The sequence below is a fragment of the Tursiops truncatus genome, chromosome 16 (assembly GCF_011762595.2).
Source record: "Tursiops truncatus isolate mTurTru1 chromosome 16, mTurTru1.mat.Y, whole genome shotgun sequence".
Classification (NCBI taxonomy): domain Eukaryota; kingdom Metazoa; phylum Chordata; class Mammalia; order Artiodactyla; family Delphinidae; genus Tursiops; species Tursiops truncatus.
Window position 1 is genome coordinate 7881154 of NC_047049.1, and position 24453 is coordinate 7905606.

At 45.1% G+C, this 24453-nt stretch overlaps 1 protein-coding gene across 15 annotated transcripts in view; it reads left to right on the forward strand.

Annotated features, from left to right (window-relative positions):
- The window catches only part of CHST15 (carbohydrate sulfotransferase 15), a 99856-nt gene that overhangs the window by 28609 nt on the left and 46794 nt on the right, over nt 1–24453 (forward strand). For 9 of the 15 annotated variants that reach the window (XR_012326859.1, XR_012326860.1, XM_073793828.1 and 6 more), the window contains 3 exons: nt 4223–4386; nt 22097–23145; nt 23846–24185. Coding sequence is in view for 13 of the 15 variants with exons in the window: in XM_073793828.1 (XP_073649929.1) it covers nt 22600–23145; nt 23846–24185 (886 nt within the window). In the remaining 2 variants the exon portion in view is untranslated. The remainder of the gene's footprint in view (nt 1–4222; nt 4387–22096; nt 23146–23845; nt 24186–24453) is intronic. The other 6 variants (XM_073793831.1, XM_019940201.3, XM_073793832.1 and 3 more) reach the window with 1 other exon arrangement.

A 24453-nucleotide genomic window follows, 5' to 3' on the forward strand; every position in this document is an offset into this window, starting at 1 on the left:
TTTGGCGATTGAGGGCAGGGGCTGACTTGGTCTGGGGGCTGGGGAGGGGGGAGCTTGACTGACATCGGAACGGGGAGCGGGAGTTCATAGGTCAAGCAGACCAGTGTTGGTGGTGATGGTGGCCATCCAGGGAGGCTGGGGGATGCAGATGGAGACAGACAGAAACAGAGGCGGTGGGATAACAATAGCCGGAGGAGCAGAGGGAGCACCCGTGCGGGGCCCAGTCCCACTTCTTTCCTTGGGTGGTGAATGTCCCCATTCACAGCGAGGCAGCTGACTGGGGCTCGGAGTTTAGGTGGCCTGCAGGTGAGGCGGCCGGCCCAAGGTCACCTAGCCGGGCAGCTGTTTCAGGACCTTGTGGTGTAAGAGCCATCGAGTCAGGCGTGTTTCTGCTCTGCTCGCCGTGTGTCCCCGTGGACACCACGTCCAGTGCTCGTTTGGCGGCTCCATGGCCTCTGCTGGGCCCGGGAAGGATGGGCATGTCATCACGTGGGCACTCGGATTGTGTCGGGAGAAGTTCTTATCGACTCTGAGCTGACTCTAGGTCTGAACATCTATGTGCTTTGGCCAAATATTTATCTGAACCAACCAGAGCAGTTCTTGACAGAAAATCAGCTACGGGGATTTTTTTTTTTTGGCCGTTTTTAAAAATTTGAGACTTTTTTAGCCCAGGAAGAAGTCTGCTCTCTGCAAACAAGTCCCAACCTTCGGAATGAGGCCTGAACGCTTTCCAGATCTTTCTGGAAAAGATTCCGCTCTTCCGGGGTTAATTCCAAGAGGTTACTTGTTTACGTAGCACTGAGTTCGCAGGGCAGCTCGTGCAGCCCAGGTGTCTGCTTTTATACCGAGTATTGCTTGCTCTCCTGTCCCCACTCTGCTTTACCTCGTTGCAGAAGGAGGCTAGTCCTCTCCATCAGCAGGGCAGCTGTGGAGGGCTCTGTTGAAGCAGCATCTTAACGGACTCCAGGGAAACATGGTTATTCTTGGAGAGCATGCCTTTGTTATAATGTTTATTGAATGTCCACCTCTCCAGCTTCAAGTATCAAAACTTGGAGAGATGTTTTTTGAAAGAAATCATACCCCACCAAACACTTTGAACGCCTCTACTTAATGGAGAAGAGAAAAGAACTCCTTTTCGACAGACTGATCTGTGTTTAGCGTCTTGGGTGATATGTCTGTAAATAAATACTTACTTGATCTATTTATTCTACAGAGGTTGGGAATCTGGATTTCAGATTTGAGTGGGGTTATCAGAAACTGGGTCTCTTTTCTAAAAGTGTCAAGGAAGTTATTAGAAGGAGAGTTTGAAACTACCATTTTAAATGATTTATTTATTGAATACTAAGGAGTTTTATTTTGCAATTATTTTAACTGGTACGACTGCATATATGTTGGTTGCCATTTACCTTTTTTTAAAAGGTTATGTTCCATTTATAGTTATAAAATATTGGCTAAAACAACCATTTTTTAAATTATTTTTTTCTCTGGGTCTTTCCTTGCATCCCAAATCTAGTTCTTGGCTCCGGGTGTCCTGGTGGGACCAGCGTGTTTGTCGCCGTGTCACTGCAGAACAGGGCCTATTTCAGTCAGTCTCGATCAGACGTTGCTGACACACAGCCTTTGCAACTTTCCTTCTTCCTATTTTGCATCCAGCCTTGGCTGGGTCTTCGTGCCCCGGGTGAGAGTCCGTACTGCGGGGCTGAGATCCTGTCTGCAGAGATGGGAGGGACAGAAGGAAGAGAAATGGGGGAGGTGGTGGTGGTTCTTGCTGTTTATGGAGTTTAGGGTTGGGGGTTGGTGTTGGCAGCACTGTAGAGGCGTTTTGCACGGGCCATCCCGTTTGATCCGCACAGCTCCCTGGCGGTAGGTAGCACCACGTTGTCTCCATTAGACAGATGAGCAAACTGAGGCACAGAAGTGTAATGTGGTCTGCACAAGGGCACACAGCAACCAGATGGGCAGGGGTGTGTGTGTGTGTGTGTGTGTGTGTGTGTTCACATACTTCTGGGGTATGGACTTTCATCTTTGGTCCCTACCACCGCGCTTCTCTTTCCATGGGGGCAACGTGCCCATTCCCACCCTGTGTGGCCGTGTGAAGCAGGATCCTGTGTCAAAAATTTAGAGGCTCATTTGGCCTCAGCGAACAGTCAGTCATGAGAAATTGTCGTCTAGGGTCCCACTGTCCTTTTTGCGTGTTGTCCCTTGGTACTCTTTTGGAATGTGCATGTTTATAGACATGGATGCCCACTCTGGGGAATTCTGTGGTCGGCTCCAGGATTTTCATGGCTGTGGCAGAGAGGGCAAGGGAGATGTCCCTCCTGGACTCACTCCCAGGCATGTCATTCTTAGTTCGATGGGAACTGGATTTTTTTTTACAACAGTCAAGCATTATAGTATATCCGGTGGGGGGGATATTAATGCAGAGATAACTTGAGAAGTGAGGGGATAAAGTGGGGCTTGGATGTAACTTGCCATTTGGCAGTTTGCATAGACCCCTTCCGTGCCATGACACCTTGCCTCGTATAGCCCTGCAGCCTCATTGTCACCCCTTGTGCCACCTGATCTGCAGAGAGAGGCAAGAGTGCACCCATTTTCAACAGATGAGGAAACTGAGGTTCAGAGATGGGAACTCGTGTCCTGGGGAGCTTGGCCCAGCCCATTTTCTTTTCTTTAGCTTTCTTTTTTTTTTTAACATCTTTATTGGACTATAATTGCTTTGCATTGTTGTGTTAGTTTCTGCTATATAACAAACTGAATCAGCTATACATATACATATATCCCCATATCCCCTTCCTCTTGCGTCTCCCTCCCACCGTCCCTATCCCACCCCTCTAGGTGGTCACAAGGCACTGACCAGCCCGTTTTCTATTTGCCATTCCTGTTTGTCAGTATTTATTATCATTGTTTCATCTTTCTCATCTTCGTGGTTATAAAAGTAATACACTATGTAAGTAAAGTTGGAAGCAGAGTGATTGGAAACTGTAATGTGCATGTGGGTCCCACCCTCCCTGCGGGGAGGGGCAGTTTGGGCTTCAGGTTGTGTTATTTTTCTAAATTTATTTATTTATTTATTTATTTTTGGTTGTGTTGGGTCTTTGTTGCTGCGCGTGGGCTTTCTCTAGTTGTGGCAAGCGGGGCTACTCTTGCAGTGCACAGGCTTCTCATTGTGGTAGCTTCTCGTTGCAGAGCACGGGCTCTAGGCGCGCAGGCTCAGTAGTTGTGGCGCACAGGCTTAGTTGCTCCACGGCATGTGAGATCTTCCTGGACCAGGGCTCGAACCCATGTCCCCTGCATTGGCTGGCGGATTCTTAACCACTGTGCCACCAGGGAAGTCCCTCAGCTTGTGTCTGAATCCAGATCTGCCACTTACTTGCTGTGTGATTTAGGACAAGCCACTTTGCTGCCCAGAGCCTCAGTTTTCTTACCTGCAAAATGGAGCAATTGCATCTACTTTTAGCATCGCCTCAAAGTCGGGGTAGATGAGAGGCAGCATAGTGCCTGCCGTGGAACAAGTGTTCAGTTCTTGTTAGTTCTCCCCGCCCCGGCCCTGTATCAGTGCTTCTCAAACTCACCTCCAGGAGACCCTGAAGGCAGAAGATAATGAATTCTCACTGGAGTGCCCTAGGCTGCCGGCAAGCAGCTTGCATACACCTAAGTAAGCTGCAACATTGTAGATTTTGTGTCACTTAGTTCTGTATCTTAGTTCTGTATCTGAGCATAACAATTTAAAAACAATGTTTCAAATGCTTAAATATTTTAAAGGTGGAAGCTTCAAACTGTCTTGTAGCTTCCTGGAGTACCTCTGCACAGCCCTGGGGGCCTGGCACACACCTCCCCACAGCCCTGGGGTCTACACACCCAAGCTGGTGTCGGTGCTGGAGTTGCTGTCCTTGCCTCTTGCCACACCTCGTGAGAGCTAGACCTGTCTGTGGGTAGACAGTGGATGTCCTGGAGAAATCCCATGTTACCCTCACCTTGTTCTATAACCCTCCAGGGGACACTGCAGTTCAGTCAGATGGCTCACTTTTTCCATCCAAAAGACATAAATTCCAAAGAAGTGTTTTCAGGCGGTTCTTCTTGTTCAAGGGTTAACCAGATTCTTATTTTGCTTATCTTTGGAAATAAAACAATGTTTAAAACTATTCAGATCAGCAAGGCCATCTGGTGGGGAGTGTGCAGCTGCTCCCCATTCATTGTGCCGCCTCTAATGTATTCATTGTAGGTCCCTCGTACAGCTGCGAAATCATTATTCGCAGTTGGTTTTGAACAGTGAGCTCCGTGTCTGGGCAAGACCTGTCTCCTCCGCCCGTCCTGAAGGACATTTGGATTGGTCATCTTCCGATGTTTGGCAGCCTCCTCACTCTTCCTGACGTCACATCAAAGCAGGTGAGAGGGTTCTGGGCACCCAAGTGAGGGGGGGCAGAGCCCCTTGCTCCTTTTGGCCCTAATACTTAGTCTCTGCATTATACTTAGAACCACTTCTCCTTTTCATTCATTTTCCTGTTTGTTAAGGAAGAATTGTTGGAAGGCAGCTAGAATCTACCCCTCATCTTTGTGGTCTAGTTACACAAGAGCCAAAAGGACACACTAGTCTGAAAATGTGTGACTTCCCCCCCCCCCCCCCCCCGCAGTAGTTAAGGTTTTTTGTTGCAGATGTTTGAATCCTTGAAAGTGTGCAAAAAGAATAATAAGAGAATTTATCAGATACCTGTGTTCCTGAGATCACTGGACTCTGTCGTACTTTGAGAAAACGAGGATGAGGGTCTAAGCGGTGCTGGGGTTTGCTTATGGTCACATGGCTGGTTAGTAGGTGTGGCAGGTGGTCCACCCAGGTCTTTTGATCCCCAGGCCCGCTCTCTGTCCTATACTCTGAGTCATGGGGGCGGCGGGGAGGAGGTGTATAGAATTAAATTCATCCGTAAAATGGGAGTACTAATTGGGCTTTCCTTTAGATTATCATGAAGTATAGACAGGATTCTGCATATAAATCCCAGCCTGGTGTCTGGACACCAGAAGGCCTTCAATAAATGTAGCTCATGTCACTTTTATTGTTGTCACTAAGTGGCAAGAGCCCCGTCCTGGATTTCTGCCAAGAGTTTGCTCCTTCGCTCATTAATTTAAGAACTATTCAGGGAGCACCCGCCCCCGTGCCAGGCATGGTTGATGTACAAGGAAATCTAGTACCTACACTGATTTGATTTCAGGCTGAGCATCACTGACCCTGTCCTTGTAGAGCTGACAGTCCAATCGGACAGTCCCCAGCTCCAGCCACACCTCCTTGCCTGGGAGACAGGGTGGCCGGTGGGCTGGGTGAAAGCTGACCTTGCTGCTCTTTGAGCCTCGAGTTCTGAGCAGGTTTCCCCCGGAGCTGCCATCTTACATAATGGTGTGGTATGGGGAAGGATCGTAGGCTTTGCAGCCAAAACAGACCTGTGGTTGGAGTTTGGTTCTGCCACTGGCTGGCCATGGGGTTCCGGGGACGTTTTTAACCCTGTGGTGCCTCAGTTTCCTGCATTTAACTTGGGGGTCGCAGTGCTGACCTCAGAGGGTTGCCATCAAGAAAGGACCTTGCGTGGTGCTTCAGTGCGTGGCAGGGGCTGGATCAACATTTGTCACCTTCTCTTTTCACCGTCCCTGGAGTCACTTAAAACCCTAAACTGGGCCCGTGTTTCGAAGTATACATCCTCGTCTGCACAGAGAGTGATATTTCATTTCTAATTTCAAATGTCTTCAAACAGACTGCACATTGCTTCCTTGACGTGCTTTACGTTATAGGACTGTCCTTGCTTTCTTGCCGAGAGCCATGTAGGTGGGTGGGTTTCACAGCAACCTGGTAAGCTTGTCTCAAGTAGGTTCTACTCTAATGGAAAACCACCGCCGTAGGTGTACAGGCTTGAGTGGAAGATCAAGTACCTAAATCCAGCACCAATTTACATTACAGTTACTACTGGAAATAATAAAATGAGTGGTTAGAAATAGTTTCTCCTCCCGTTTGCTTTCAGAAAAAGAAAGTTGTCGGTTGTGTCACAAAGACCTTTAGAATCTCGTGCCCATTGAGATTGCTGGATGACCGTGCAAAGTGAACATAGTGGCAGCCTCTCGTTCACCCTGCCGCTGGTCGTTCTGTGCATTTTAGAGAGACTGGGGCACTGTCTGGGTGTCATCCATACATCTGGTGGTTGCACGAGGGTGCTGGAGCAGGTTACCCTATGGGAGAGTGAGCCATCCCAGGGGATAGTAAAAGGATCCCATTTGCCCTCCCGCCTTCAGCTGTCGGATATCCCATGGGTCAATGAGGCGGCTCCATTGTTAGGGTACATTTTGAACCAGCGCTGGTTTCCCAGCTCTGCAGATGCTCAGGGGCTGGTGGGCTTTGGGGCTGCCCTTGGAAGGGATCTATGATTCTGAGTGTGGGCTTTCTTCTGGAGCCTTTGGAGCCCTTGTTCTGCAGTTAGATGGGATGTTAACAGAGGACCTGGGTTGTGCATTTTTCATATTTGTAGCTTCAACAAACACAGTGCCCGGCACACCGTGGGTGCTTGATAAACGTGTGCTCACCGGTGTGGGCTACTAACAAGGAGACTGCACTGTGTGTTTGGGGGTTAATTGTCCAGCTTTTTTGCCTAGCGTAAGGCAAGTACTGCACCCGCTTTTCAGTGCTGGCTGCAAAATTGTTGGCTTCTTAGCAGCCGGAAGACATCATAGATGACGATACTGGGTTTTTATTAGGGAGCAGTTAATTGCAAATCATCCACTCAGGAGTGTTAGGGCTGAAAGAGGTAGTCCCGACTCCATATTTTACGTACAAGGTACAGGTTCAGAGATGCAGTGACTTGTCCGGGGTTACCAGCCAGGTGAATGTCAGGTCGGATGGGGACCACGCTTGGGAATCTCAGTTCAGGGGCCACACCCCGTGGCGCGCTGCCTTGTTGGAGACAGATGGTCACTGTGAGGGGGGTAAGCTTTTCCCAGGGTACACCCACAGCTGCCCCAGGCTCTCCAGGGCTCCCCACCCTGGTTATTGAGGCACCTGCATGATCCCAGTCAGCTCTGCTTTTTAACATCTTGTTTCTACTATAAAACTTCGCTGTTATTCCTGCATCTGTGTGCCTGCCTGTAGCTGCCACCTGCCTCTTTTCACTCATTACTTCAGATTAGCTGCAGACAGGAAAATGAGACATCTATGCTAGAACTGTATATACACTGAAAGCAGGTAGCCTGGAGTGAAGGTCTGAGGGCCTCTCCTATAATAATACAAAGAATACGTATCATTTATTGTGGCTTGGTGTGTGCTAGATGCCGGGTTAAGCATTTTTCTGTATATTATCTCATTTCCTCTTCACATCCATGCTGGGAGGAGATAGTTTTATTCCCATTTTACAGATGAGGAAGTAAAGTCACGGAATGGTGAAGTTAGTTACCTGAGATCATAAAGCTGGCACAGACTTGAGTCGGATTGAAATGCAAGTCTGCCTGAGACCTTGGGCAGTCTGACTCCTGTAAGGCTTTGTTATGACTGCCCAGAGAACGTTTTTGCTACATCCCAACTTTCTACCGAGTTGCAAATCATTTGGTTCCCTAGGCCAGACGCAGAGGAGGAGCTGGCTGCAGATTTGTGGAGAATTGGTCTCAGAGAAAATGCCTGTTTCTTAAAGATATATTTTATGTAATGAAATAAGAGTTTAGAATGTGTCTTCTAGACTGTAAAACATGTGAAGTGGTCATGACTCACAAATAAAATGTTGATGATGAACTTAATGTCAAGTATGTTTTTAAAAGAACTTTAAAAAACTGCCTGTGTTTTGTATGACACACATTTTGAGTGAGCCAGGAAGATCCTGCAGGTCACAGTTTGAGAATCCCTGTTTTAGACAAAGCATGCAGAAGGTGTCTTAGTCATCAGGAAAGACGAAACCTGGCAAGGAAAGCATGAGCACAGGATGCAGGAAGGGCTTGCTCAAGGAGAGGAGCAAGGAGGAAATTATAGTGACTCTAAAAATAGGCAGGGAGGAAGGTTCTTCATCGGGGACTGGGGAAAATGTGGTCAGTCATCTGATAACTAAAACATAACAGCTGTGGTTCTTGTAAATACACATTTTGCCAGAAAATAACCTGATGTGTGACATTTGGGTGGTTTTGTCTTGATTTGGGAACAGCTGCCATCTGGGTTTCCAGCATTATTTTGGCATATCTGCTTCTGGTGTTAGCCAAAGCATCCTTCAAGGCCACAGCATTGGTTCAGTTGATTCACTGGGTCTTTGGATGAATTGCTTTGACCTGAATTGCTCACTTTACTCAGATAAAGACACTTTTTGGAACTCTTAAATGTATAATTATACCAGCTTAATTTAGTAACATCTATTGTTTGTAACCTGTAGAAGAGTGTATCAGTTAACTTTTTTTTTTTGAGTTAAGCGATTCTTTTAAATTTAATCATTTTGGTTGATAATAAAGCTTATTTACACTTGTTCTTCCCTTAATAGGAACAGAAAATAACCACCCACTATCAGTCCTATATTATCCAGTAACATCTTAAAGATTAACCAAATCTCCCTACATTTTTTTCTTTTCTTTTTTTTAATAAGGTTTTTTTAACATCTTAATTAGAGTATAATTGCTTTACAGTGGTGTGTTAGTTTCTGCTGTATAACAAAGTGAATCAGCTATACATATGCATATATCCCCGTAGCCCCTCCCTCTTGCGTCTCCCTCCCTCCCCTCTAGGTGGTCAAAAAGCACAGAGCTGATCTCCCTGTGCTATGTGGCTGCTTCCTACTAGCTATCTATTTTACATTTGGTAGTGTATATATGTCCATGCCACTCTCTCACTTTGTCTCCCAGCTTACCCTCCCCCTCCCCATGTCCTCAAGTCCATTCTCTACCTCTCGGTCTTTATTCCTGTCCTGCCCCTAGGTTCATCAGGACCATTTTTTTTTTTTTTTTTTTTAGATTCCATATATATGTGTTAGCATATGGTATTTGTTTTTCTCTTTCTGATTTACTTCACTCTGTATGACAGACTCTAGGTCCATCCACCTCACTACAAATAACTCAATTTCATTTCTTTTTATGGCTGAGTAATATTCCATTGTATATACGTGCCACATCTTCTTTACCCATTCATCTTTCGATGGACACTTAGGTTGCTTCCATGTCCTGGCTATTGTAAATAGAGCTGCAATGAACGTTGTGGTACATGACTCTTTTTGAATTATGGTTTTCTCAGGGTATATATCCAGTAGTGGGATTGCTGGGTCGTATGGTAGTTCAGTTCTATTTTTAGTTTTTTAAGGAACCTCCATGCTGTTCTCCATAGTGGCTGTATCAATTTACATTCCCACCAGCAGTGCAAGAGGGTTCCCTTTTCTCCACACCCTCTCCAGCATTTGTTGTTTGTAGATTTTTTGACGATGGCCATTCTGACCGGTGTGAGGTGATACCTCATTGTAGTTTGATTTGCATTTCTCTAATAATTAGTGATGTTGAGCATCCTTTTATGTGTTTGTTGGCCATCTGCATATCTTCTTTGGAGAAATGTCTATTTAGGTCTTCTGCCCCTTTTTGGATTGGGTTGTTTGTTTTTTTGATATTGAGCTGCATGAGCTGCTTATATATTTTAGAGATTAACCTTTGTCAGTTGCTTCATTTGCAAATATTTTCTCCGATTCTGAGGGTTGTCTTTTTGTCTTGTTTATGTTTTCCTTTGCTTTGCAAAAGCTTTTAAGTTTCATTAGGTCCCATTTGTTTATTTTCATTTTTATTTCCATTTCTCTAGGAGGAGGGTCAAAAAGGATCTTGCTGTGATTTATGTCATAGAGTGTTCTGCCTGTGTTCTCCTCTAAGAGTTTTATAGTGTCTGGCCTTACATTTAGGTCTTTAATCCAGTTTGAGTTTATTTTTGTGTATCGTGCTAGGGAGTGTTCTAATTTCATTCTTTTACATGTAACTGTCTGGTTTTCCCAGCACAACTTATTGAAGAGGCTGTCTTTTCTCCATTGTATATTCTCGCCTCCTTTATCAAAGATGAGGTGACCATACGTGTGTGGGCTTACCTCTGGGCTTTCTATCCTGTTCCATTGATCTATATTTCTGTTTTTGTCCCAGTACCATACTGTCTTGATTACTGTAGCTTTGTAGTATAGTCTGAAGTCCAGGAGCCTGATTCCTCCGGCTCCGTTTTTCTTTCTCAAGATTGCTTTGGCTATTCGAGGTCTTTTGTGTTTCCATACAAACTGTGAAATTTTTTGTTCTAGTTCTGTGAAAAATGCCATTGGTAGTTTGATAGGGATTGCACTGAATCTGTAGATTGCTTTGGGTAGTAGAGTCATTTTCACAATATTGATTCTTCAAATCCAGGAACATGGTATATTTCTCCATCTATTTGTATCAACTTTAATTTCTTTCCTCAGTGTCTTATAGTTTTCTGCATATAGGTCTTTTGTCTCCTTAGGTAGGTTTATTCCTAGGTATTTTATTCTTTTTGTTGCAGTGGTAAATGAGAGTGTTTCCTTAATTTCTCTTTCAGATTTTTTGTTGTTGTGTATAGGAATGCAAGAGATTTCTGTGCATTGATTTTGTATCCTGCTACTTTACCAAATTCATTGATTAGGTCTAGTAGTTTTCTGGTAGCATCTTTAGGATTCTCTATGTATGGTATCATGTCATCTGCAGACAGTGACAGCTTTACTTCTTCTTTTCTGATTTGGATTCCTTTTATTTCTTTTTCTTCTCTGATTGCTGTTGCTAAAACTTCCCAAACTATGTTGAATAATAGTGGTGAGAGTGGACAACCTTGTCTTATTCCTGACCTTAGAGGAAATGGTTTCAGTTTTTCACCATTGAGAACGATGTTGGCTGTGTGTTTGTCATATATGGCCTTTATTATGTTGAGGTAAGTTCCCTCTCTGTCTACTTTCTGGAGAGTTTTTTTTTTATTATCATAAATGGGTGTTGAATTTTGTGGAAAGCTTTTCCTGCATCTATTGAGATGATTATATGGTTTTTCTCCTTCAGTGTGTTAATATGGTGTATCACATTGATTGATTTGCATATATTGAAGAATCCTTGCATTCCTGGGATAAACCCCACTTGATCATGGTGTATGATCCTTTTAATGTGCTGTTGGATTCTGTTTACTAGTATTTTGTTGAGGATTTTTGCATCTATGTTCATCAGTGATCTTGGCCTATAGTTTTCTTTCTTTGTGACATCTTTGTCTGATTTTGGTATCAGGGTGATGGTGGCCTCATAGAATGAGTTTGGGAGTATTCTTCCCTCTGCCATATTTTGGAAGAGTTTGAGAAGGATAGGTTTAGCTCTTCTCTAAATGTTTGATAGAATTCACCTGTGAAGCCATCTGGTCCTGGGCTTTTGTTTCTTGGAAGATTTTTAATCACAGTTTCAGTTTCAGTGCTTGTGATTGGTCTGCTTATATCTTCTATTTCTTCCTGGTCCAGTCTTGAAAGGTTGTGCTTTTCTAAGAATGTGTCCATTTCTTCCAGGTTGTCCATTTTATTGGCATATAGTTGCTTGTAGTAATCTCTCATGATCCTTTGTATTTCTTCAGTGTCAGCTGTTACTTCTCCTGTTTCCTTTCTAGTTCTGTTGATTTGAGTCTTCTCCCTTTTTTTCTTGATGAGTCTGGCTAATGGTTTATCAATTTTGTTTATGTTCTCAAAGAACCAGCTTTTAGTTTTATTGATCATTGCTATTGTTTCCTTCATTTCTTTTTCATTTATTTCTGATCTGATCTTTATGATTTCTTCCTTCTGCTAACTTTGGGTTTTTTTGTTCTTCTTTCTCTAATTGCTTTAGGTGTAAGTTTAGGTTGTTTATTTGTGATCTTTCTTGTTTCTTGAGGTAGGATTGTATTGCTATAAACTTCCCTCTTAGAACTGCTTTTGCTGCATCCCATAGGTTTTGGGTTGTCATGTTTTCATTGTCATTTGTTTTTAGGTATTTTTTGATTTCTTCAGTGGTCTCTCAGTTATTTAGTAGCATATTGTTTGGCCTCCATGTGTTTGTATTTTCTACATTTTTCCTGTAATTGATATGTAGTCTCATAGCGTTGTGGTTGGAAAAGATACTTGATATGATTTCAATTTTCTTAAATTTACCAAGGCTTGATTTGTGACCCAAGATCTATCTATCTATCCAAGGTCTATCCTGGAGAATGTTGCATGAGCAGTTGAGAAGAAAGTATATTCTGTTTTTTTTGGATGGAATGTCCTATAAATATCAATTAAGTCCATCTTGTTTAATATATCATTTAAAGCTTGTGTTGCCTTATTTATTTTCATTTTGGATGATCTGTGCATTGGTGAAAGTGGAGTGTTAAAGTCCCCTACTATGATTATGTTACTGTCGATTTCCCTTTTATGGTTGTTAGCATTTGCCTTATGTATTGAGGTGCTCCTATGTTGGGTGCATAAATATTTACAATTGTTATATCTTCTTCTTGGATTGATCCCTTGATCATTACGTAGTGTCCTTCTTTTGTCTCTTGTAATAGTCTTTATTTTAAAGTCTATTTTGTCTGATATGAGAATTGCTACTCCAGCTTTCTTTTGATTTCCATTTGCATGGAATATCTTTTTCCATCCTCTTGCTTTCAGTCTGTATGTGTCCCTAGGTCTGAAGTGGGTCTCTTGTAGACAGCATATATATGGGTCTTATTTTTGTATCCATTCAGCCAGTGTATATCTTTTTGTTGGAGCATTTGATCCATTTACATTTAAGATAGTTATCGATATGTATTTCCTATTACCATTTTATGAATTGTTTTGTGTTTGTTATTGTAGGTCTTTTCCTTCTTTTGTGTTTCCTGCCTAGAGAAGTTCCTTTAGCATTTGTTGTAAACCTGGTTTGGTGGTGCTGAATTCTCTTAGCTTTTGCTTGTCTGTAAAGGTTTTAATTTCTCCATTGAATCTGCATGAGATCCTTGCTGGGTAGAGTAATCTTGGTTATAGGTTTTTCCCTTTCATCACTTTAAATGTGTCTTGACACTCCCTTCTGGCTTGCAGAGTTTCTGTTGAAAGATCAGCTGTTAACCTTATGGGGAGTCCCTTGTATGTTATTTGTTGTTGTTCCCTTGCTGCTTTTAATATTTTTTCTTTGTATTTAATTTTTGATAGTTTGATTAATATGTGTCTTGGCATGTTTCTCCTTGGATTTATCCTGTATGGGACTCTGCACTTCCTGGACTTTATTGACTATTTCCTTTCCCATATTAGGGATTAGGGAAGTTTTCAACTATAAGCTCTTCAAATATTTTCTCAGTCCCTTTTTTTCCCCCCTTCTTCTTCTGGGACCCGTATAATTCTAATGTTGGTGTGTTTAACGTTGTCCCAGTGGTCTCTGAGACTGTCCTCAATTCTTTTCATTCTTTTTTCTTTATTCTGCTCTGTGGTAGTTATTTCCATTATTTTATCTTCCAGGTCACTTATCTGTTCTTCTTCCTCAGTTATTCTGCTATTGATTCCTCCTAGAGGATTTTTAATTTCATTTATTGTGTTGTTCATCATCGTTCGTTTGCTCTTTAGTTCTTCTAGGTCCTTGTTAAACGTTTCTTGTATTTTCTCTTCTATTTCCAAGATTTTGGATCATCTTTACTATCATTACTCTGAATTCTTTTTCAGGTAGACTGCCTATTTCCTCTTCATTTGTTAGGTCTGGTGGGTTTTTACCTTGCTCCTTCATCTGCTGTGTGTTTCTCTGTCTTCTCATTTTGCTTAACTTACTAAGTTTGGAGTCTCCTTTTTGCAGGCTGCAGGTTCGTAGTTCCCATTGTTTTCGGTGTCTGCCTCCAGTGAGTAAGGTTGGTTCAGTAGGTTATGTAGGCTTCCTGGTGGAGGGGACTGGTGCCTGTGTTCTGGTGGATGAGGCTGTATCTTGTCTTTTTGGTGGGCAGGACCGCATTCGGTGGTGTGTTTTGGGGTGTCTGTGACCTCATTATGAATTTAGGCAGCCTCTCTGCTAATGGGTGGGGTTGTGTTCCTGTCTTGCTAGTTATTTGACATGGGGTGTCCAGCACTGTAGCTTGCTGGTCATTGAGTGGAGCTGGGTCTTAGTGTTGAGATGTAGATCTCTGGGAGAGGTTTTGCCGTTTGATGTTATGTGGAGCCGGGAGGTCTCTGGTCGACCAATATCCTGAACTCGGCTCTCCCACGGCAGAGGCAGAGGCCTGACACCTGGCTGGGGCACCAAGACCCTGTCAGCCACATGGCTCAGAAGAAAAGGGAGAAAAAAAAGAAAGAAGGGAAGGAAGGAAGAGAAAATAAAGTTATTAAAATTAAAAATTTAAAAAATTGTTAAAAAATTGAAAAGAAATAGAAAAAGAAAGAAAGAAGACAGCAACCAAACCAAAAAACAAATCCACCAATGATAACAAGTGCTAAAAACTATATTCAAAACAAAAAAACAAAAAAAGGACAGACAGAACCCTCGGACAAATGGTTATAGCAAAGCTATACAGGCAAAATCACACAAAGAAGCAAACACATACACACTCACAAAAAGAGAAAAGGAAGAAAAAATCTATATCTATATATAGATATAGGAAGAGAGCAACCAAATCAATAAACGAATCTACCAATAATAATAAACTCTAAATACTAAACTAAGATAGACATAAAACCAGAAACAAATTAGGTGCAGAAAGTAAACCCCAAGTCTACAGTTGCTCCCAAAGTCCACCGCCTCAAGTTTGGGATGACTCGTTGTCTATTCATGTATTCCACAGATGCAGGTGCCTCAAGTTGATTGTGGGGATTTAATCGCTGCTCCCGAGGCTGCTGGGAGAGATTTCCCTTTCTCTTCTTTGTTCACACAACTCCTGGGGTTCAGCTTTGGATTTGACTTCGCCTCTGCGTGTAGGTCGCCTGAGGGCGTCTGTTCCCCGCCCAGACCAGACAGGGTTAAAGGAGCAGCTGATTAGGGGGGTCTGGCTCACTCAGGCCAGGGGGAGGGAGGGGTACGGAGTGCGGGGAGGGCCTGCACCAGCCTGAGGCGCGCCGTGAGTTCTCCCGGGGAAGTTGTCCCTGGGTCCCGGGACCCTGGCAGTGGCGGGCTGCACAGGCTCCCCGGAAGGGGGGTGTGGAGAGTGACCTGTGCTCGCACACAGGCTTCTGGGTGGCGGCAGCAGCAGCCTTAGCGTCTCCTGCCCGTCTCTGGGGTCCACGCTGATAGCCGCGGCTCGTGCCCGTCTCTGGAGCTCGTTTAGGCGGTGCTCTGAATCCCCTCTCCTCACGCGCCCCGAAACAGTGGTCTCTTGCCTCTTAGGCAGGTCCAGACTTTTCCCCGGACTCCCTCCCGGCCAGCCGTGGTGCACTAGCCCCCTTCAGGCTGTGTTCACACCGCCAACCCCAGCCCTCTTCCTGGGATCTTACTTCGGTTAACATTTCTCACATAACAAAACAAGACTCGGTGACTTAAAACAGAAACCGTTTATTATTTCTCATATGTCTGTAGAGATTGGCTGGGGGTCAGTAGGGTATTGGCTGTTCCAGGTTGGGCTCAGCCAGGCGGCTCCGGTCCATGGGTCTCTCATCCTCCTGGCCAAGCTGCCGCGTTCTTCCCACAGCGAGGGTGAAGGTGCAGAGGGTAGGCGGACACACTCGACCCCTCTAAGGCCTGGGCTTGGGACTGGCCTATCACTGCTGCCTCATTCTGTTGGCCAAAGCAGTTTCCAAACCCAAGCCAAAGGCTGGAGAAATGTATTCCACTCCTTTGATCGGAGGAGCTGCAATGTCATTTATGTGGTGAAGGTGGTAAATATAGGGAGAGATAAGAAACTGGAACCAAAATGCAATCTGCCGTGAATAGTAATAAACTGCTACTTATCCAATACTTATTGTGGGCCAGGACTACGTATATATAATAATAACTAACATTTATTTAGCACTTACTGTGAGCCAGACACTTCTGTGCACTTGACGTGAATTGTTTCATGTAATGCTCACAGCAGTGCTATGATATAGACCCTAAGGTTATTCCCAGTTTCCATCCAAGGAAACGGGAGGAGAGAGGTTTAGTAGACTTGCTCAAGGTCAAAGCCGGGTAACCCTGCGTGAGCACCCAGGCTCCAGCGCTGTATGTGATCTGTTACTATCGTCAAGGACTTTTGAGAGTACAGAGGCCCAGATCACTTAAGGGACTTGTCTGCAGTCACTAGGTGGACACAACTTTAGCATCCTGGCCCACGTAACTGCTGGCTGTATTCTTCCCACTGTGCTGTCGGCCAATGAGTGTTAATTGAGGAATGTAGCCTTATTCTGTTCACTGACTGTGATGTGGTCAAAGGCATAAAATCCAGGTATGAGATTGAAGCTGATCATCTGTTGTTTGTCCAGAACCCTCCAGTCTTGTTAGCTTTCGTCTCAGTCCCAGTGACAAACTCTAAATGTGAAAGATGTTCCTTTTGTCACTTGTTGATTAATATTCCTTGAAAAAAACTTATTTCCATATGCATAGCCCAAAGAGAAGTGTCAGCAGTTAGACATACTGATGAGAAAAAGGCTTTGTGTTTTAGTAAAGGTTAATTAAGACCCATCAATTTTTTTCCTTTAAAACATTAAACTAAAATAATGTAATTAGCTATTTTTTTCCTCTCTACTCCCAGAGGGCAGATGTAAATGTTCCACCTAAATGAAGCTATTTATTTAAATTCATCCAGATTTCTTTGGAAGTTTTGTACATCTTTCTTCTGCCATATCAGCTTCGAGCTACAATAATTTAATAAGTTTTTCCTGGGGTGAAATTGGATGCCCTTTATCGATCTTACACTGAGGGGGCATTCAATTACTTAATCTGAAGTGGTATATCTGGGTCTCTCGATTACAGCTTTGTTATAAACGGCTTGCTAATGATGCTCGGGGTGCCTAGGTTAATAGGGGCCATCCTAGCCAGGGCTGGGTAATTGAACGCTTTCTATTTTGGGACCAGTTATGTGATCTCTTACGGTGGTACTAGGTTCCCACAATTACAGCCTGCATGCACAGGGCACAGTGCTGAGCCCAGGCTGGGGAGCAATCTCACTGAAATGTATACCTGAGAACTCTGGTTTAATACCTGAATGGGAGCACCAAGGGTCCTCTCTCATCTGAGTCCACTGGCACCAAAACGTGGACATTCCAGACAGGTGAAGTGCAGTGATATCCATTGCTTATTTCTTAAGAAAGAATAACCTGGGTGTTAGGTTTCGGAATGACTGTTCTTGGGATGATTGGTGGCATATGGAAAAGGCCAATCCAGGAAGAAAGCAGCAATCCATTTTCCCTTCAGTCCAGTCACGTGAATTTGATTTTTCTTCACCGAGTTATGTTCATAGTTATATTTATTTTAAAGATCTTTTTGAAACCATACATAGTGTGCATCTATGTATTTGGGCAAATACAAATACTCTTTGTGTTTGGACAAATCCTAGCCCTGACCCAGCCTTCCAGAGTCTTGCCCCTGCCTTTTCTCCCATCCGTTTCCCCCGCCCGCACCTGCCGCATAGTCCAGCGGTCTGCTCTCCTGGCGGTCCCCATGGGCTTTGATCTCCAGCTTCTCTTCTTCATGGGGTCTTTACTTCCCTGATCTCCACGTAGCTGGCTTCCTTCTCATCATTCCGAGGTCCCCTCCTGAGTTAGGTCTTCCCTGGCCATCCTCTCTACTCTATCTCCCCTTCCTCTAAGGCATCAGCTCTCCCAGGGGATGGAGGCCAGGGATGCCGCTACACATCCTACAGTGTACAGAACAGCCCCTGACAACAAAGAATTATCCGGCCCTGGTGCGGCATTGAGAGCTCCTGTTCAAGGGTTTCCTTGTTTTCTCCCTTTATATTTTCTTCCTACCCTTTATTAGCATCTGAGATGGTGTTATTCATTTGTGACTTTTTATTGTCTGTTGCCCTGCAGCCCCTAACTCCTGGTGGAGAAAAGCCCTCCCTGTCATGGTCACTCCGGCACCATTGCTGTCGAGGCTGACAAGGGTGGCCTGGAAGCCTCCAAGCTCCAGGTCCTGCACTTACAAAGGCTCACAGCAATGTATTCACCTGGTTATATGGGCTGTTGTTTTTATATTTACTTATTTATTTAATAAATTTATTTATTTATTTTTTATTCTTGGCTGTGTCGGGTCCTTGCTGCGGAGCGCGGGCTTCTCATTGCAGTGGCTTCTCTTGTTGCGGAGCACGGTCTCTAGGCGTGCGGGCTTTAGTCGTTGTGGCTCACGGGCTCTAAGAGCACAGGCTCAGTAGTTGTGGTGCACGGGCTTAGTTGCTCTGCGGCATGTGGGATCTTCCCAGACCAGGGCTCGAACCCGCATCTCCTGCATTGGCAGGCGGATTCTCAACCACCGCGCCACCAGGGAAGCCTTGGCTGTTGTTTTCAATCAAGTATTTGACATGCTATACGCTGGCCATATGTCTTGATAGAATTTGTAAGTGTAAGATAGTTTTACATTTTTTTCCTCCAAGAGAGCACCCTCGGGGTTTTTTCCCACACCAGCAAAATCTCCAACTCTTAAGACACCAGCTGGTGTCCTACAATTCAGTTGAATTCTTACAGTAACTCCCTGGAATTAGCACAGACTTCACGGGTCAAGGGCTCAGTCCTCTGAGACTGCCCCCACTTCAGGCCACAGTCACAAGTCTTGGGTCCCCAGGCTACCTACACTTCTGTCCTAATTGGCTGCAAATTCAGAGGTTCCCACAGCCCCCTCCTCAGGTTCCATAATTTGCCAAAATAATGCACAGAACTCAGGAGAGTGCCTTACTGACTATTACAAAGGAGATAATACAAGAACAGCCAGATGGAGGAGACGCACGGGGCAGTCTGCGGGGAGGGTCTTGGACCTTCCACGCCCCCTCTGGCTGCACCACCCGCCCAGCACTACCATGAGCTCACCAACTAGAAAACTCTCGGAATCCTGTCTTTTAGGGGGTTTTATGGAGGTTCCATTGTGTAGGCATGAGTGATTAAATCTTTGGCCATTGGTGATTAACTCAATCTCTAGCCCTTCTCCCTTTCCTGGAGGCTGGAGAGGCAGGGCTGAAAGTTCCAAGCTTCTAATCAAGGTTTGGTCTTTCTGGCTACCAGCCCCATCCTGAAGCTCTCTGGGGGCCCCAGCAATAGTCACCTCACAAGCATAAACTGAGGTGTGGTTGAAAGGGGCTTGTTATGAATAACAAAAGGTGTTGTCCCTGTCACCCCTATCACTCAGGAAGTTCCAAGCGTTTTAGAAGCTCTGCGCCAGGAACAGGGGACAAAGACCGAACATGTATTTTTTATGACATCACAGCCCCCATCGCATGCTGGTTTCAGGCCTCCACACCTGGACTTGCATCTCGGGCAGTGCCCAGTGCACAATCTACCTTCAGAAGGGATCTGGTGAATCACAGAAGGGAGGAATGAATGAATTATAGGAGAGTGTTTCTTTGAGGCCCTTAAGGCATCTGGAATTGTCTCCCCAGTTCTCTGCTCCCCGTTTTACATTTAAAAAGTGAGACGTGGCATGAAGAACCTAGGCGTAAGAAAGGAATAAAGACACAGACCTACTAGAGAATGGACTTGAGGATATGGGGAGGGGGAAGGGTGAGCTGTGACAAAGCGAGAGAGAGGCATGGACATATATACACTACCAAACGTAAGGTAGATAGCTAGTGGGAAGCAGCCGCATAGCACAGGGAGATCAGCTCGGTGCTTTGTGACCGCCTGGAGGGGTGGGATAGGGAGGGTGGGAGGGAGGGAGACGCAAGAGGGAAGAGATATGGAAACATATGTATATGTATAACTGATTCACTTTGTTATAAAGCAGAAACTAACACACCATTGTAAAGCAATTATACTCCAATAAAGATGTTAAAAAAAAAAAAAGTGAGACGTGGAGTGGGAGGTCTGGCTGGAGGGTGCAGCCTGCCCAGGGGACAAATCCTCTGGCTCACCACGTCCCAGGCCTCTCGGTTGAGACTGTCCGCGTCTCTGCCTACTCAGGTCTATTTGTTTATTTTGCTTGTCAAAGGAAACCTTTGTTCTTGTTGAGGAATGTTTTGCCCATCCTGTTGGGTCCAGATTTTGTACATTCTTGTCTTGGAGCTTCAAAGACCATGTTTGGAAAAAAATTGAATTAGGCCTCCTGTAGCCAGAGAGACAGAAGGGTGCGACCAGCTCCCCGCTGCGATGCTGGTTGGAGCCTTATTTTAACCCCACGTGGCCTTGTTTTTGGCGTGTGAAAAATGTTTTCTTGGCCTAGTGAGTGGGTTCCCAAGTAGGGGAGCTTGCCCTCTTGTTTCTCCTGTTGGGGAGAATTGTTTGTACCCAGTGATGGGTCAGGGGTGGTTGAACAAGTTGGGGGCAGAGGTTTGAGCCTTGAGGTTCCCGGCACGTCCTCCCACTGCTCTCTGGGATGAGTGGGTGGCGGCCCGAGGCACTGGCCTGGTTCCAGCCGAACCCTCCCACAGCCCCTGCTCCTCTGCACTTCTCAGAACTGCTCTGACCCGTATCTCAGCCTTTGCTCGCTAGCATTCCTCAAACTGCTTCCTTGAGACAGTAGTGAGAGTTCTTTGGCCAATTATGTTTTGGAAACGTTGTGTATTATATTCTTCTCCTGTGAAAAATCCTACTCTAAAGAAGTCTGTGTAGTTTGGTCCATCTCACCTTTTCTCCAGGTAATTTAAGCACTGACCTATGGACAACATGCAGGACATTTTGTGGAAGATGTTTTAGGAAACTGCTTGGCTATTTCTTGGTCATTGTGTTTTGACAAGACATGGCCCTTTCGGTCCAAGGGGAGGGAATATTTCTGCTGGTGAGTTCTGATTGTTCAGCCTTTCAGCCAACGGGAGGGGGGCTTAACGCAGGGATAGTTAATACCACCTTCTCTAGGATTGTTGGAGGGGTGTGTGTATGCAGAATTGGAGGTGAGTCTGCCACCCCTGGGTGATTCTGAGGTGCTAAGGAAAAATAACGGGATGGGATTACCCATCCTTGATTCACTTCAGATGTTCTTGGCATTCACTGACAATTAAAAAATAAGAGTAATAGTCATCGATGATGCTATTATTATCTCCCTTTCATGGGATGCTCAATATGTGTGGGCATTATGCAAAGTCTTCACATGCGTTAGCTGATATACTACTTGTTACACACTTGAAAGGGAGGTACTTTTTATCCTAATTTGACTGGTGAGGAAACCAGAGCTCAGAGAGTTTATATGGCTGGCTCAAGGTCACATAGCTAGCTGGTTAGCATTGTTATACCACTGCTGCAAACTAAGTAGGTCTCCTTCTTTGCTCTTTTTACAACATCCACAAAGAAGTGTCATTTGGGCAACAATACATTTTATAACCGCAGGATTTTCTGTTAATGGATTTTGAAGAGTCATGTTTTCCCCAGGATGACGAAAGTGAAAAATTGTTTTAGGGTCTAAAGTGTTGTGTTGCTCAGGGGAATACTGCACGTTGGATTTAATTGCTTAATTACTTAAAGTCAAAAAAAATTTTTAATATGATACATTCTACTGAAGGAGAGAATCATTTCAGTGTTTCTAAATTTTCATTAACTTTTGTGTCCTAAGCTAGTAATAAATGTTAGCTCTAGGTTAAGAGACTATTGGTGCTACTGGGAGAGTAAAAACCATTTTCTCTGCCTGCTCCCACCCTAAACATCCTCCTTCTTGGATTTTTTGTTGACTTAACAGCACTGATATTTCAATTCATCCCTCAAATTCATAGTCTGACTGTGCATGAATCTGAGAATGACTGCAAGTCCTAGGACAGGGGGATCCAGTCACTTAGATGTGTCAAGGCAAAGGCATAACAGAATATGTGGGTTGTGCAAAGTAGGAGGTGTTTAATATGGTGCTGGTGGCGCTGGTGTTGGGGCCACATTTGGAGGCAGAGACTGAACTCCAAAGCCAAGCACCAAAGACCCGAAACCTCTCCCTTTATCCTATATGATTTTCATATATCCTATATGATTAACTTGCTTGTGACCCAGTCAGCTTGGCCAAAATTGAGAAGTGGAAAAGAAGCGTGAACGTCTCTCCTTGGAAGATGGTCCCAGGGTTATTGCTATCATCACATAATGTAATACAACCTCTTTTCTCTGTTATTTAGGCAATCTGACATCTTAAAGGTTTTGAAGAGGAAACATTTCAAAGGAACACAGGCTGTAAAAGAAGAAATCTTCATGGACTCTGTGTGGGTGGTGCGCCAATCCATCCTTCATTGAGGCCATGAGATCTTCTAATCCCTGGGGTGTTCCCATGTTCTCCAGTGAGAACTCCTCCACTTCATTTGGTGCCATGGGAAAAACCTGAAGGACAGGAAGAATTGCTCCCGACCTTGTGGCTTTTTCCAGGATTGCAGTGGCTCTTACAGACCATGACAATTGGAGATCATTCGTGTTGTCTTTCGGAGTCGAACCAAAGAACACGCATCCTCATTCTCTGGTGTTTTAGCGCCTGATCATTTTTATATTTGTTTCTGTTGCTTGTGCCTTTCAACCATTGTATGTGATCACGAGACGTCCTTGAAGTTTTCCAGCACGACTTGCAGGCATCCGGACTCCCTGGGGACTCGCCCATGGCTCGGCGGGCCAGCAGCCCAAGGGCATTACGATGAGGCATTGCATTAATTGCTGCATCCAGCTGTTGCCCGACGAAGCACACACACAGCAGGTCAGCTGCCGAGGAGGCCCCCATCACAGTCGCCAGGAGTGCCCCATGTGCAAAGGAGAAAACAAAATTGTGTTTCGAGTGGACGGTAAGCAGATGAACTTGCTTGCCGTTCTCGAAGTGAGGGCTGAAGGGAATGAGAGCTGGAGTGGGTTTCTGCGCTTCAAGAAGGGGAAGCGATGCAGCCTCGTTTTTGGATTGATAATAATGACGTTGGTGATGGCTTCTTACATCCTTTCTGGGGTCCACCAAGAGCTTCTGATCTCATCACCTTTCCATTACGGAGCCCTCCCCAGCAATCCCAGCTTGATGGATGGTGAAAATCCGAGTGACACAAAAGAGCATCATCACCAACCCTCTGTAAATAATATTTCGTACGTGAAGGACGATCCAAGCATTAAATTAATTATCAGCAGCATCACAGCCAGGATTGAGTTCACAACCAGACAGCTCCCAGACGTGGAAGATCTCAAGAAGCAGGAATTGCACGTGAGTAGCCTGGTGCTCATTTCTGTGGACTGATTTTTAAAAAATTGCTGCTTCCTTTCCTGTCACCACCTTTGGGAAGAAAATGACCAAAAATTTCTCAAGTGTAGCAATGGTAATTTGACAGCCTTATGGATGAGAGCTCACTGGGAGGTCCGTGTCCACGCAGTTAGCCCAGAGAAGGGAAGTCTGTACTGAATGGCGCAGCAAGCAATGTTGAAGGACGCCCCTCCTAATAATTCCTTCCCGGGACTTTTTGCTTGAAATGTGGCCCTGGCAGTTAAAGTTGCTTTTGTAGATTACCGTCATCTTGTTTCTAGTCTGTCCTAATCACAGTGTTTGCCTCTAACGGCCATTTAAATATCCAGCTACATAGTCAAAAGTTCCAACTCTTTAATTTAGTTAGATTGCCGTGTGTGTGTGCGTGTGTGTGTGCAAGGTAAATCATGGTAGAATGGAGTTTGATTGAACTTTTATTTTCATTCTCTCCAAATTTTATTTTTATTTGGGGTTAAGGAAATGCATGGTCATTGGCTGTTTACCAAGTTTTGCTTTGTTTTAGTCTTTAGTCGTCATCCAATAATAGTTTCAATGTGAACGCTGGAATAAGTCTCAGGACAGGATCACACTGTGGACAGAATGTGCTTGTGCTAATGTTTTCCCCTCGGTGCGTCTCTCCCCCTTTTTGTCTTTTTGACCGCAGATGTTTTCAGTCATCCCGCACAAATTCCTCCCCAACAGTAAGAGCCCCTGTTGGTACGAGGAGTTCACGGGGAGGAACACCACCGACCCCTATCTGACCAACTCCTACGTGCTCTACTCCAAGCGCTTCCGCTCCACCTTCGACGCCCTGCGCAAGGCCTTCTGGGGCCACCTGTCCCACGCGCACGGCAAGCACTTCCGCCTCCGCTGCCTGCCGCACTTCTACATCATCGGGCAGCCCAAGTGCGGCACCACCGACCTCTACGACCGCCTGCGGCTGCACCCGGAAGTGAAGTTCTCCGCCATCAAGGAGCCGCACTGGTGGACCCGGAAGCGCTTCGGTGCGTGCCAGCGCGGTCCCCGGTCCCCGTGGTGACGGTGCACGTGGAGGTCTCTCACCAAGCCCGGTGCATCTGCCTCCTTCATCCAGTCGCTCCTTACACGCACGTCGGTGGCGGGATCAGGGGTCACCGTCAGGTTCGGGGTCATGGTCAGGGTTGGCGTGGGAGCCCTGAGACTGACCCGAGCAGGGCTGTGCGAGGCCCCAGGAGGGATGCAGGGCGGGGAGAGGAGAAAACATGCCAAGATGCAGAGATCTGACAATTCTCT